The sequence below is a fragment of the Nasonia vitripennis genome, chromosome 4, assembly GCF_009193385.2.
Source record: "Nasonia vitripennis strain AsymCx chromosome 4, Nvit_psr_1.1, whole genome shotgun sequence".
Taxonomy (NCBI): Eukaryota; Metazoa; Arthropoda; class Insecta; order Hymenoptera; family Pteromalidae; genus Nasonia; species Nasonia vitripennis.
In genome coordinates, this window is record NC_045760.1 from 9780974 (window position 1) to 9795758 (window position 14785).

Genomic DNA, 14785 nt, shown 5'->3' on the forward strand with positions numbered 1-14785 from the left:
TTTTTTCTGTCGTTATTATAATTATCATTATTGTAATCGTTATTTTTTATTATTATTATTTTGTTAGTTATTATTTATCTGTTCTTTAAATGCTCTAGAGAGTGATAAATGCGCGGAAAATTTCTTTGCAAGACGCCACGCTGTCTCGCGCATATTTGCGGCTATTTTATTCATTTGTTCAATTTTTTTTCCTTAAAAAGGTATACTTTCAATGAAAAAACTCATGTAAAAGTGCTTTCTCAATTCTTCATCATCTATCGCCTATAGTATGTATATGTAGATTTGTATACGAATCTGCTTTAACGGTTTGGTCGTTTCGTGTTTTAATATTTTTTAATATATATATATATATATATATATATATATATATATATATATATATATATTATCATACCTTTTTTTTTGTTTGGTTACAATATTATTTTTATTTTCCCGTGAAGTTATATAACAACTAATATAGCTGCATCGTTTTTCTTTTCTTTCTCTTTTTTTTTACTGAATTTACTATAACGCAACTTCTTCGGCCTACGTTCTCAGAGCGTCTATTATAATCTGTTATAAATAATCGTAGTCGAACTGTCAAAATATCACCTACGGCTATCCCTACGTGATCTAGGTACGTAACTAATGCAATTAGGTAGCAATATTCGGTAATATAATTTTTTTCTGTAATCCCTTTATTTCTTCTTAATCATATTAATTAACAACAACGGCAATTGTAAATATATATTCCCTATTTCGTGATGTTATCTTTTATTTCAATTATATTTATATTGTTCTTTGTATATAAATGATTAAAATGATGTTATATAGTGGTATATAATGTAATTTGTATAATATATATTTAGCATATTCTTTCATTTATGGTTCAATTGTTGTCGCGTCCCTCTCCCCCATCGCACGCGTATATGTATATAATCTTCTCCAATCTATCTACTGTTAAAATGTTAATTATATGCATATATTTTTATCTTTTGCAATTTGCATGTCATGTGTAATTCTGCAATTAATCGCTTTTATACTTTTATGTAAGTATATATAGTAATAATAATAACTTTTACGTTATTCATGTATGTACTTAAATCGCCAGAGTGAAGTGTCACAAATTCCATACAGATTCATCTTTACGCATGAGTTTTTACATATTATAATGTTAATAGGCATTAAGAATGGCCTCATTAAAGGCTACCGACGGTGTCTGTTATGTTGCTTGCACATCTTATTTTACCAAACACAACTTCATCATGCATTCCGTTCCTTTTATTTTGTTATATATCTCTTTCATTCTAATGTATAAACATTCGTTTCTAATATTAGAAGGAAACCTAAAGTGATATATGTAAATTTAACTCGCTAATAGTTTCGACTTACTGTTATTTCTAAAGCAGCACCTAACACAGACCAAAAAATCATCCGTTTCAAATACTACATTTCTTTTAATGAATCATTGATTTAATTATGAATTAATATGTAATATGGTACACATACCCATTGTTTCGATTTCAGAATTTTCGCATTTCATTAAAATCCTACTTTATTTATAACCCTATACATAAATATTAGCGTACATAACTACGTCCATCAATGCTACGTTTTCTCTCCTCGTTATTTTATTATATTATATAAAACAGACATGCCCGCAAGCAAAGTAAAACGTTGTTGGCGGCTTTAGTATTGTTATATATTTTTTCAGGATCTGATTTTACGACTGTTCTAGTGAATCTCGATTTGTCTTGAAATGAAGCGCATTAAGTTAAATTAGAAATATTTGTTGCTTTATATAAAAGAGATAATATACGTTGCCGCGTATGACATAGAAACGATTATATTTTACAAGTTTATTATATATAAGTTATTAACGTTTATTTCAATTTACGATGCAGCTCATGATTCGACTTCGTATAAAGTAAATTCGTTCTATACGAGTTCTTTTACATTGAGTGTAGGTCGTTTCAATTGTTTTACAAAAAATAAACGATTTACTATAAAAAATTATCGTCACGCAAATGAGAATAAAAAACAGTTTTCAAAATACAAAATGTACAATTTCGATTTCCGTTCTTATATCGCTTGTTACGCTTAATTATTTATTTAATTTTCTTGGTGTTCTTTAGTTCATTATATATCTATTAAGATTAAATATTGAACAAGTTCATACATATCTCTATATTTTTTTTTTCATAATCATATATATACTATAAGTTATTTTTGCATCTTTTATCATAAGATTTTTTGGCATATTTACAATACGAATGATCCACCGCGCAATTTGATCAACAATAATTTCTGGATTTAGAAATTACCCATATTACTCAAGATAAATACCATATAGTTAACATTAGATCAGGAAAAAAATTGTTCACCAGGAAGAAAAATAACGCCTCGCCTGTTCTCTTAAACGCATATTTATTTTGAAGAATGAGTTTTTTTTTAGGTTTTGCTAATCCGAGTGAACGAATGTGTATACGCGGATTTTTATGTACGCTTGTAATGTGTATCTTACGGTAGTATATAATTATGCGATTTATATTTATTTTAAAATTTATATTATCAGCTAAGTATTATTTTTCTCGCCCATATATATGTTATTTAAATTTAATATCGAGAGTTTATTCGTCAACATTACATTACTTGACAGTTTTCGTATTTTTTCCTCCTGTAGTTGGCATGTGGTCTTCCTGGCACTATAATGCACTGTCAAGAAATCTATATAAAAATATCGCTTGTGGTTGTCATGCCCAGTGCGTTTTTTCTTTTTTTCGAGATTCGAGATCAGAATCAGATCAGAACTGCGACAGCGATTTTTTCTCTGCGATTTCGAAGAATTGTCGAATTTATCTACTTATGTGTATCATGACTTTAACGAAATATAATAAGTGTTTGTAACTCAAACAATTATCGTCAAAGAAATCGAAAAAGAAAAAAATTGAAACGCGATTAATGAATGTACGGATAACAAGCTACAGTGTCAATCTTCAAAATGCATTTTGTGCACTGCTTTTTTTTATTTTGGTCCCGTTTCGCCACAGTGTTTCGCGAAACTTTAGCCTGTTGCAAAAGCATTATTATATCATCCTATTGAACAGTGACGGACAAGATAATTCAACATCTCTTTAATCGTATAAGTCCCAGCATTATTTCTCTACCTTTGAAGTTTTGCACCATTATCACACGACTCATGCCTGACTTGTCGCGATATATTACTATTCACTTTCCAATCGTATACCGAGTGCAGCGAACGCGTTTCATTACTCGACGGACAATTTTTGTTTTAGCGTAAACTCGCTTTACTTCTACGAAAGTGCAAGCACTTGTTAATATTCGAATTATAATCTCGTCAATAAAAATTGTGCAATAATAAACAAACGTTTCTTCTTGAATTTTACGCACGGAGGACATTTTTCTTTTTATATGCACGTGTCACACGACCCCGTCTAAAACAAAAGAATTATATTTTTGAGCATTATTGCGATACATCCATTTTTGGGGTGTTGCAAAAGGTTTAACCTTCCCGGAAGTACCATAATTCTCGGTAATTAACGTCGGCGCTGAATTCTAGCATCTCTGCGCTGTCCCCCCATAAACTGAATTGTGAGAACTCGACCCGATTATTCTTCTGCTAATACAGTCGTGCTCGTGCCGTCAGAGTAATAAAGCGTGTCTACGGGTTCACGCGCGCTTCGACGAGAACTGTGACAATGCACACGTTTGTTTGTTCTGAGCTACTAGCCATAATTACTCGGCGGACTACAATGGGTGAGAGAGAGAGAGAGAGAGAGAGAGAGAGAGAGAGAGAGAGAGAGAGAGAGAGAGAGAGAGACGCGCAGGATCAAAGGAGAAGGAGTTGATTTAGAGGATTTTAAACAAGAGGTTTCAAACGCTCTTGAGGTCTTCGATTTTTTAGTTTCTGGGGGCTGTTTTCGTATTTTTTGTTTTGTTCCTTAACTACTCGTCGATCGATGAACATAAAACGATGACTAGAAAATGACTGAAGATTTAGAATATATAATTATTCATATATGTATATATAATCGAATAGTTCTATATACACTTCATAGTAATATCCTAGATCGAATATATCATAGAATCCTTATATCCTTTTGTACCGCTCGAGCGCGGCTATTATTATTTATACTTAAAGTTTAAATAAATTATATATCCATTTTTTCATTAACTTTGGTTAAACAGTATATAATTATATCTACAATGATAAAAAATGCGCCCTTCTTCACACAGACGCAACTTTTGCACATTAAACCCCCATAAACGTCATTATTTTCCTTCTTTCTTATTTTTATATGCGTATCGGCGCACTTCTCATTGTTTACGCAGTTTTAAAGCGATGCATCTCTTAAAGTCTATAATTCTTTGGACGTTAAAGCGAGTAAGCTCACTTTTTAGCTCCCAATTCGTGAAAATTCTCAATGTTGCACGTTCGAACACTTGGAGGCAGGCGTACCAGTGCTTTAGGAGGCTCGGTCAGTAATATGAATTCCCACGAATTTGTCGACTTCAATTTAAAACATTACCGACTGTCATGATTTTTTTTTCAGTTTCTACGTTCCACGCAGAAAGTTATATCGTTAAACTTAATAAAATTTGAAGCAAAGGTTCAAAACCTTGTAATAACGCAAGCCTATGCAAATTTATAACGCAGTGGAAGTCATATTTAGTACATAATTAGTCATAAAATAGTATAACAACGTAAACAAATATTTCTATTATACACAGCAATCGATAATGAAAATAAGGTAATGCTGTCAAGCTGTCTTACCAACAGAGTCTCCGAAAACCTTTTATTTTTGGCTAGCATCGTTTCGAATTTTCTGATATGTACGCGATATTAGCACTCCAAGGCTTTTCCAATAAATCAATCGTTCGTTTACGAAAGCGTCTCTATTTATGGTTTTAACACTTGGCGATCACTTTTCATATCATATGTCATGTACCTCTACTACGAAAAAAGGCAAGTTCCACTACGTGCACTTTTCGCTTCCTATTTTTGTTGCACACTTTATCTCGCACTTTTATCTTCTTTTCTTTATATCTCTCGTGTAATGTTCATCACTCATTTTTTGCATTTCTCGTTTGCATCTCTTCATATAAATATCATATTAAAGCTGACGTTTCGACACACAAACCGTGAAATCGTTTCCGAATAAGCACCAGGTATAGCTCGCGCGTTGTAGATACTCGTTTTTTTCTTTAAATTGTTTTTGTTATATATGTCCTTACATAGTAGTACGTAACGTTGATCAGGCACGCAAGTTGGGCAGAGGCAGCTCGCAGAAAGTGGAAAATTCGCACGCGCGTCTGCGCGATTCCGGTCCGTTCCCATTCCTTTTATTTATATATCTTTTTTCTTATTAATATAACGACATTCATTTGTTCGTCACTATCGCGCCGCTTTTCTCGTGCTATTCTCTTAGCTTTCGACGAATGAACCATTACGGTAAGACATCGTTTGTGGATATTGTCGGGAGATGGATGAATAAGCAAGACAAAACGATATAGAGGGACTTTAAACGTGAAATAAACAAGTAAAAATAATGAGAAACATGATATATGAGACTTTATAATTGTAATAACCTTTGCCTTGCGATGTAGAAAAAAATAGAGTACGGAAACTGGCATAGCGGATATATGCACACAGAAAAGTTTATCGTGAAAAAATTCTAATAAATTCGGTGCGTACTAATTAATACTAATAATAATAAAATTCTACGTTAAAGGCCGTTAATGGTATAGTATATAAAGCTTCTTACGGTAGCTATTCTTGTAAGTAAAATTCTAAAAAAATCTACGAAATCAACGATTATGTACACTATTCTCTTCATGTATACTTTTCTTTGTGACATATCGCCGTGTCTATTGATTGGGAAATAAGTATTGAAACATGTATGAAAGGGATAGAAGTGAGCACAGTGAATTGCCGATCCTCATCAGTTTAGATAAAGAACCAAATAAACACCAGAGTTAGACAACGCAGTGATACCAACTTAATATCACAAGAATTAAAACTCTGTTCGGGGAATCCCAAGATTCGGAAAAATATCGCCAGTCCACTGCGGTCAATCAAAGATATGCAAAAGTAAAACTTGAAGATACAGGGGATATTGAATACGAGAAAAGACCTTATAGAATGGGAAGAACGTTTTTCAGAGCAACAAGAATCGCACGACCAGAACAAGATCGCGCACCGAGTGATTAGTATAGTAATATGTATATAATAGGTAGTTGGACCCGGATCGCGCAAGGAGTACGACGAAGTTCGCCCCGGGCTCAATAAGAGTGCTGCGGCTGCAGAGACGAGGCTCAGCTGTGTGGTGACGAGTCCGAGCCTTGACTGTTGCCCAGACCTGAGAGTCCAGACTGCTGCTGCTGCGAGGAGAGCCGCGAGGACGACTGTGAGGTGCTCGGCTGCTGCGATGACTGTTGTTGCCTGCCAGTGCCGGTCTCAGGCACCAGGTGGGGAGTCCGACTTGAGACAGGCGGCAGCACTGGCGAGGCCGGCCACGGATGCAGCGACACTGTGCTCGGTCCGCTCGGGACACTTCGCGAGTGCGGCAGCAGAGTGTTGGCGCCAGAGCCACTCACGTTCACCAGTTGCTGCTGATGCTGTTGCTGCTGCTGGAGGGGAGTGGGCCCGAGAATCGAGCCGCTGGCCCCGATACCTGCGAAGCCTGGAAAGCTCGCGCCTGTGGAGGTCGAGCTCACCATGGTGCCACCTAGCAGCGGACCCGCCGAAGCTACGCCGCTCGCTGGAGTAGGTGCGAGGCTCCCGGCTGCCGTGTCCGGGTGCAGGAAGTTCCGCCTCTGCTCCAGGCGCTCGGCGTGCTGGGCCATGCAGCGCGTCAAGGCTTCCGGTAGCATCTCCAGCTGCTCCTGTAGCGACGTCAGCTTCTCCTCCAGACCGACCAGACGCTCCTCCAGCGCGTCCTGACGCGTGCTCATGTCCGAGACTATCTCGTACACCGTGTTTTGCGTCTGTTCAACAGAGATTCATGGATATTAGTTGTTTAATAGCAGTAATGACAGCATGCTTAATCAAAATTTTATTTGGAATTAATTTTAAAGGACGTTCGAACAGTTCTTACATCTCCTTGTCATTTTTTACAATTATTTTTTATAAAGCTAAAAGAAAAACCTTTTTTATCTAAAAGCTCAGCGATTCTATTTACTCGATCATTGTGCTCAAATCAGAAGAGATTCGATTAATCTATCACGCTAAAAATTATAACTTTAACGCCAAATTGCTGCAATTAGTTACGAGTCTAATCAATTTATCGACTTGTCCTTCGTGATCTCATTCAAAGTTACGAGAAAAACTTATAATGAAGCTATCGATTTTTTATTAAAACCTCCAGAGCCTAAGCTACAGCCATCTTTATCTCTTTAATTCTCAAACGTTACTAAAGAATACAACACTGCAAATTGTTATACGCTCTGAATAGATCGCTCGATTGACTCAAACCCTGTATGATAAAATTCTGAAGATTGTTGTGGCGTAATTCTCGATCGTATTAAGATAACGCCACGGCTAAAATCGCTTGCGTCATTGTATAGCTATATCTTCATTATTGAGCAATTTTTTCTCAGTCCGCTAATGAATCCGTGATACGGCTCTCAACAAACTTGCCGATAAATCCGAGCTCATTAGAAAATGTGATAGCCTTGCGACGTTAAAGCTCTCTCCGCGCTACGTGTACTGCGCGAGAACTTAAAAGCTCGTCGTTGAAAAGAAGAAGGTCGCGACTCATCGAACGGTTTTAAAACGTACTTTTTACACAGTTAGTGCCAACACACAGTAAATCACCGGCCGGCGGGAGCGAACATAACCTCAAAAACTTATCATCGTGTATAAATCTCGGCGCATAATATAACTCGTGTGTACTCGAAAAACTTTTGCGCGGATGCGCATATACTGCTAAACGTATGTATAGATAAAACATACCTTGGCCATATCCGTTATCGTGTTGGCGTTATCCATGAGTTTCCGCTGGTCCATTTTGACCTTCCGCAATCTGTACCGCAGAGAGAGAGAAAGAGGGAGAAAAAAACAGGTCGTAAAAAACATCAATTAGGGGAATATGTACATACGGCTGATGTAGAGAGTTAGCGTGACTTCGCTTTTTGCGAGCTATGTGTATATACTCACGCGTAAATGGCCAGGAGAAATTTGCGCTGATGGGTACGAACGCGGCCGGGATTGACTCGCTTTACCAGCCGCGTGTGCTTGTAGATGAGCCACGTTTCGCGCAGCACGTTCGCTGCCGCGTTCTTCAGCTGAGAATCAAAGCGGAAAAGCGTGTTGTAGGAGAGTTTGCCTGGCTTTATTGGGCTGAAAAAACGAGGAGTTTGCGCGATGCTCGCATTGTTTGCCGGATCGTCGGAGACATTTTACTTGGAGTGTTCGAGTTAGCTATTATTTTTTCTTGAATCGATTTTATGAAGTATGAGTATTAATATACAATTTTGACACATTGAAAAAAATTCAAAGCTTTTTACGACTTGTAATATTTATGCATCATCATTTTAAAAGTACTAAAGGCCGATACAAAACTACACTTGAAGTATAATCAATAAAACTTCGGTAGGGAATTCCAACGAAACTAAAAGGTATCTAAACCGCCCCACACTGCGACTATAAGAAAAGTAACTCTAAAACGTAATACAATAAAAATCCCATTTGATTCTTCACCCTCGAGAAAATAAAATAGAACTACACTGCCCTCCAAGATCCAATTAAACTTCGACCTTTTCACCTACACTCGGGCTTCTGTAATTCCGAATGCGAATTCATCGCGCGAAGAATAAAAGATTGTACAGAAAAGCACTTACCCTCTTTGTCAGCTGCGTGTCCATCATGAAATTGTGAACGTGCTTCTCGGCCCTCGTCAGCTCTAGCTTCCTCGATACAACCGCGACGAGAAGAGCCGTGCAGCCGGCGCCCTTCGAGCGAAAACAGAAAATAAAGCAGAAAAACCCAGATCAGTTGATACACATGGATGTATGAACGAATAAGGAAGAGTCGAAGCTCCTTGATTTACGACGCTGGGAAATTAGATTCACGCTGCACATTTGAAATTTTCAAGTCTAGACGAGGAAAGCACGTTAGGAGGGATTTATTATTCAGGAGGATGTGCATGCGCGTGATTGATTAAGTGTCCTCGCTGCTTAAAAATTCTCGACCTTTCGTGCCTCTCTTGGGTATTTGCTATAGAGCTGCCAAGTGGAAATTTAATGACCCACTGCTGCAGCTACTGCTGGTGTTACTGTTTTCCAGTTGGTAGTAGTCCCAGGTTCGTTAGACGCTTTGAATAAGTTATCTTCTTGCAAGGCAGTGAATCACCCTTAAACCGATGAATTCAAGGATCCCGTCTGCCATCGAAAAGGGGCGATGTATATACCTGGCTTTTATTTTCGACAGTTATTACTAATGACATCGTCTGTAAATGTAATATTTTTATTGAATTTTAACGAAAAGAATCGAATGAGTTACTCTAATGTACGAAGATTTAATAAATTTTGCCACAGGTGTTTCAAAGTTTCAGTGAATTTCTCGCGACTTTCCGACTTCTCGGCCCACTTCTTTAGGCTTTCTGCCCTGATTTAGCGCAGCTGTGTTACTGGATCACTTTGCGCGAGATTTGCCACGAGCGAAACGCGAGACCTCGAGGTAAAAAGCTGACTTCTTCGCAGAGTCGAGCAAAACAAAAAACGCGGGATGCCGAGGTTGGCTCGACAAAAAAAATTTACCCCGCGTTCGATAGATTGATTCCCTTCTTATCTGAAATCAGAGCTGAAATGACGGCGTGTCACAGAATAAATACATCATATCTGCATGATATAGATGATAATATTTTTATCAAAAAATGGACAGGTTTTGATTAGATGCTTTTTTTGCGACGGAGTAAGGAGGTTATATAGAAGAGGTATAATGAAGGGGATCGATGTGCCCAGAAGGTATACACGAGGGAAAAGTCAAGAGCCTTTTGCGAAGAAAAGGATGACTTCTTTCCTCGGCAAGTCGAAAGATGCTACATTTTTTTTTGCAACGACATGCTTTCGGTTTTCAGGCGAGACTACTCTTAAAAGTTGACAACACACGTATCTGTTTTATAAGCGATTGATTTTATAAAAATAATTTTTTTTTCAATAATGTATCTCTTTATACATATTTGTATTTTACGAATATTCAGCGTGATTTATAAATACCTTCAATAACGACGAGCTACATTGCAATCTATATTTAAATAAACTCATCAATTTATCTGTTCCGGACGTAACCGAGGGCTACTAGGGATAATAGCAAGTAAGGCGTATTTATTCTTTATCAATAATATATTCTACCTATTAGTAGTTTTAGCGAATGTTTCTCCGTCATTTGGCTCTCATATGCGCGAATCGACAAGGCGATTCGTGACTTCAGGCCAATACGGTTAGGAGTGGTTTTATAATCATTCCTAGACTGCCACGACCTCAGTAGGGAGTTTACTACACGGATTTTGAAGGTCACTTTCAGTGCGGAGAGGCTAAAGGGCCGATCTATGACTGCCAGGCCAGAGAGTTGCTTTGAGTCCCTTCGGTAGTCCTCGGGAAAGTGTCTTTGTTTTAGCGGGCCCGAGTTTTCGGCGGCGTTTAATGAGTAGAGCGTCAGTTCTCGGCGACAACTTGTGAGAGAAGGTCACACAAGGACCTGATCGCTTTCAATAAAGTCATAGTATCTGATCAACAATGATTTCACTGTTTAGTTTTGAACCTTAATGTAGTCTTGTCCCATGCACTCCCTGAAGCATAAATAATTTCAGCTATACGCTTGATTAATTCATTATTAAACTGCAATTTATCGGCTTGCCTCGTGACTATATCAGCATTCCTTTGACTCTGCACCCATCCTGCATTCTCAATTGAAATAGTTCTCTAAGAACCGGATTTTCTCTCGAAATGAGTAAACTTTCTGATCAGATTCATGTGATTTCGTTATATTATACCGTGTATAATAAACATAAATATTGAGACGGCAAGTCCAGCCCGGGGGATAAGAGAACAGCAACAGATAACTTGCCTGGCGTAGGCAAGTTACCGACCGAGTGGCGCTAGTAGCTACATGTAAATAGTCTACCTAAGCGCTGGTAGATGACGTGTGCGCAGATAACACGGGAGAGAGGGAGCATCCCGGGTATATAAGGAGCCCCGGAGTCAGCAGCGAGCATTCATGATCTGGCTCTCAACTGAGCAACGTGCGAATGGTAGTACTCGCTGCTTGCTCCGGTCTCCACCATACCCAGTAGTCCATGAGCCCCAGGCTCTCGAAGAGTATGTGTGCAGTCCACTCCCTCTCCTTGTAGACTGAGATCCAGCATCGCTTATACTTGAATATTGAATGATTAAATAAATAAATAAAAGACATTTAAAACATATAAGCTATGTTAACCATTGTTTAGCATTACCCACTCCCATCCCCCCATCAGTTGTGTCACCGGTGTAGGATGGTAGTACCCTGCATTTAGGTGGCGCATCTGGTTCTAGACTCATGGTGAGATGGTAGTACCTCACACATTAGTCTAATAGCTGCGTGGTTTACCTAAGTGTGCAGGATATGCGTAGTGGGGATACCCTACTCATCTCCCCCTATACACGAGCAGCCCTCCTCTGGTGTCTCGGCCATTACAGAGGATAGGGAGGTCTTTTGTCCACTCAATAGATATTACCGGGTGGATCAAAGACTGCTATCACTCTTCGAATGTGCTTCTCTCCCGCTTTACTAACCTCGGGTCTCGAATCCTTCGCGTTCGCGTATTAACCCTTCGCGGACCGTTTCATGGCGCCCGAACAGGGACCCGGGTTTGTTATAATACGGGAGATTGACTAAGGGAGATCATTGGAACATTTTTACTTTTAACTTTGGAGATTTGAAAACTCCACTACGATCAATGATCCCCCTTCTTCAGTTATCGCTCGCCGAGCAACAAATACACAAGCGTCTCTATAATCTCTGCGAGGCGATCTGGGAGTTAACCAAGCGCAGCACGCGGAACTACGAAGCCCTCAAAAATGTTGACAGGAATGTCAAAACGTGTCATAAGAATGTGTTAAATCTCGATCGTGATCTACGCGTCCTGGAAAAAGGTTTCGAAGAACTCCTCGAAGAAGAGACTGAGACACTCAAACTAATCGAGAAACTATCGACGCGAACGGGCATAAAATTCCGAACCCTGAACTCACGACTCGACTCGCTCGACCGGGAAGTCTCGAAAATAACCTACGGGATGAGTAAACTCACAATTCACGAGCCGACGTGCAGCTTAATGTAAAGTGCGGTAACGTTTCCCCCCTTCTATGTGGAAATCTCAAGCATCAAAACAAATTTTTTAGAATAACCCTTGGATAACAAAAGTTTTTTTTTCTCCTTTCTTTCGATTACGGCCCATAGGCCCTTTCTCTAGCTTTGTCTGCGATACTAAAACACTTAAAAAAAAAAAAAAATGGCTGTAGCCGCAGGTAAAACCCACAACAGACGCTCTTTAGCGATCCTAGAAGAAATCCAAAAGTTACAAAATGAACATAATCCAGACAATGCGGAGAAAGAGCTAGAGTGGAAAGATGCTGTAGTATACCAGCTTGCCACATTAGACAAAAAACAAAGCACACTGGAAGAACGAGTAGAAAAATTAGAAACTAACGAAGACTTGAACTCTCTCGGAGAGCCACATATACGTACGAGTTTTTTAAACACGAGTAAAGAACACAAAGAGTTCGAAACTATCGAGTGCATAGACGCTCTTGCCTTAACGCTAGAAAGAATAAAAAAAGAGAGTGACAATAACAAGATTGACATAGATAACTTGCAACAAAGCCATGACGCGATGAAAAAGAGGCTAGAAACCGTCGAGTCGGACTATGATGCCCTCTCTGACCAACATACTAAATTACAATCAGATTTTAAGGATATACGCACACTAATTGAAACTAAAGCATCCCAGACGGAGCTATGTCTGCGTATGCAAAAAATTATCGAGGCACAGGCAAGAGAGTCTACACGACTCGAAAAAATTATAAAAAATAATAGCGGTGGCTCTTCCGAATCTACGACTGATATAACTAAACGTGTGAAAATAGCTACGCCGAAATTCAAAGGTCTAGTTAGCGAAAGACCCATGAAGTTCTTGTCAGAACTCGACAATTACATTAAATTGGCCATACCGGAAGACCACGAGCTAAAATACGTCATATCTCAAGCCTTGGAAGTCGACGCGCATAATTGGTGGTATTTACTCCAAGCGGAGGTGGATATTTTCGAGACGTTTTCGACGCGTTTCAGGGAGCGCTACTGGAACAATCAAATTCAAAGAACAAATGGTCGAAAAGTAGAATTCGGACAGTACACCCCTGGACCTCGAAATAATACACGGTTTTAACTGTCCCTAACAAAGGCATCCATAAGACTATATACTTCCCCGCGAAATCGAAAGGATCGCTAGCGTCGGCATTAGGGGACTTAATCTTACTAATAAGCAAGCGCGAGGTCGTGGTGCGCTTCTGCGAGACTCTGGGGATGTCGAGACTGACTTTGCAAATACAAATCGCGAGTCTGTGTCGTGGTGAAGCTCAAGCTCCGAGGCATATTCTTCGGCTGCTTTAATTACACTGTTCAGGTTTTTAGTGCATTCGTGTATAGTTTATTTCAGCTGAGATTATGTATGATTCGCAGGAGGTTTCTTCAGAATAATGTGCTTTTCGTGAGTATTTTACATTTTTCATTTTTAAAATTAAATTGTTCTCCCATATATATATATATATATATATATATATATATATATATATATATATAAAATTAAACTGTTAGTGAGTCATATTTTATCCACAAAACGAAGCCTCGAAAAAACACAAACGGAAAAGTCTACTTTCAACTTATGCGATCCCCGCGACACATAAATAATCCTAATTTTAATTCTCTTTTCCAGCTGCCTCCTCTCTATCTTTATTCTTCTGCGTCGCGCAGGAAGCGATCACGTACGCGCCGATCTAATTAAAATCATGTTCCCCTTTTATCCGCACACGACGGGCGTTGATTATGCGAAAGTGCAGTGCAGTGTAAATTGCGCGCTGCGTCTGAATGCGTTGCTATTTCGTCGTTACATTGTTGCATTGTGTATAATGAGATTTTCAGCTTTCAATATGATTTCTTATTCAATTGCGCTGGTTCAATTGTTAGATGCGTTTTGTAAAGGTGCAGATGACAGTACCGATCATTTTGTGAGATAAAAACTTAACATTACATTCATTTGAAGTCGCATCAGCAAAAGAAATGAAATGAAAAATATGATCTTTGGCAATGCTTGTTTTATCGGCAAAATAGTAGGGCACTGTCGTTAAGTCCGGAAGGCATGACGTAATAAAGACAAACTACGAAAGTCATCTTCCCCAGAACGGATCACTTTCATAAATCTTTTTTCGACACAAAGGTTCGACCATTTGTGCCAGTATAGTTATCATGTGGGTTAGTGGATCGAAATAACCATTCACGAAAACCCGATCGTCTTGAAACTCGTTTTCTGAAAGGATTGTGGATTGGGATTCTCTATGAAATAGGATTTCACAGAGCTTTGAAGTGTGTGTGTATATATATATATATATATATATATATATATATATGTGTGTGTGTGTGTGTGTGTGCACACCTATAAACGCTTGAAAGTCACCAGATTTATTTCATCTACGTTGAGAGGATTACGAGAGATGCGGGATACTTTGTTTTGATTTTGGTTTGAAGTTAAATGAA

At 38.6% G+C, this 14785-nt stretch overlaps 1 protein-coding gene across 9 annotated transcripts in view; it reads right to left on the reverse strand.

Moving 5' to 3' along the window:
• Positions 1-479: 479 nt before the first annotated feature.
• LOC100119646 (small conductance calcium-activated potassium channel protein) overlaps positions 480-14785 on the reverse strand; it is a 152279-nt gene continuing 137973 nt past the window's right edge. For 8 of the 9 annotated variants that reach the window (XM_031929395.2, XM_031929396.2, XM_031929394.2 and 5 more), the window contains 4 exons: positions 8842-8952; positions 8159-8286; positions 7955-8024; positions 4315-6987 (listed from right to left, as the gene is read on the reverse strand). In XM_031929395.2, coding sequence (XP_031785255.1) covers positions 6316-6987; positions 7955-8024; positions 8159-8286; positions 8842-8952 — 981 coding nt within the window. In that variant the 3' untranslated portion in view covers positions 4315-6315. Of the gene's footprint in view, positions 6988-7954; positions 8025-8158; positions 8287-8841; positions 8953-14785 lie in introns of all 9 variants that reach the window. The other variant, XM_031929393.1, reaches the window with a different exon arrangement.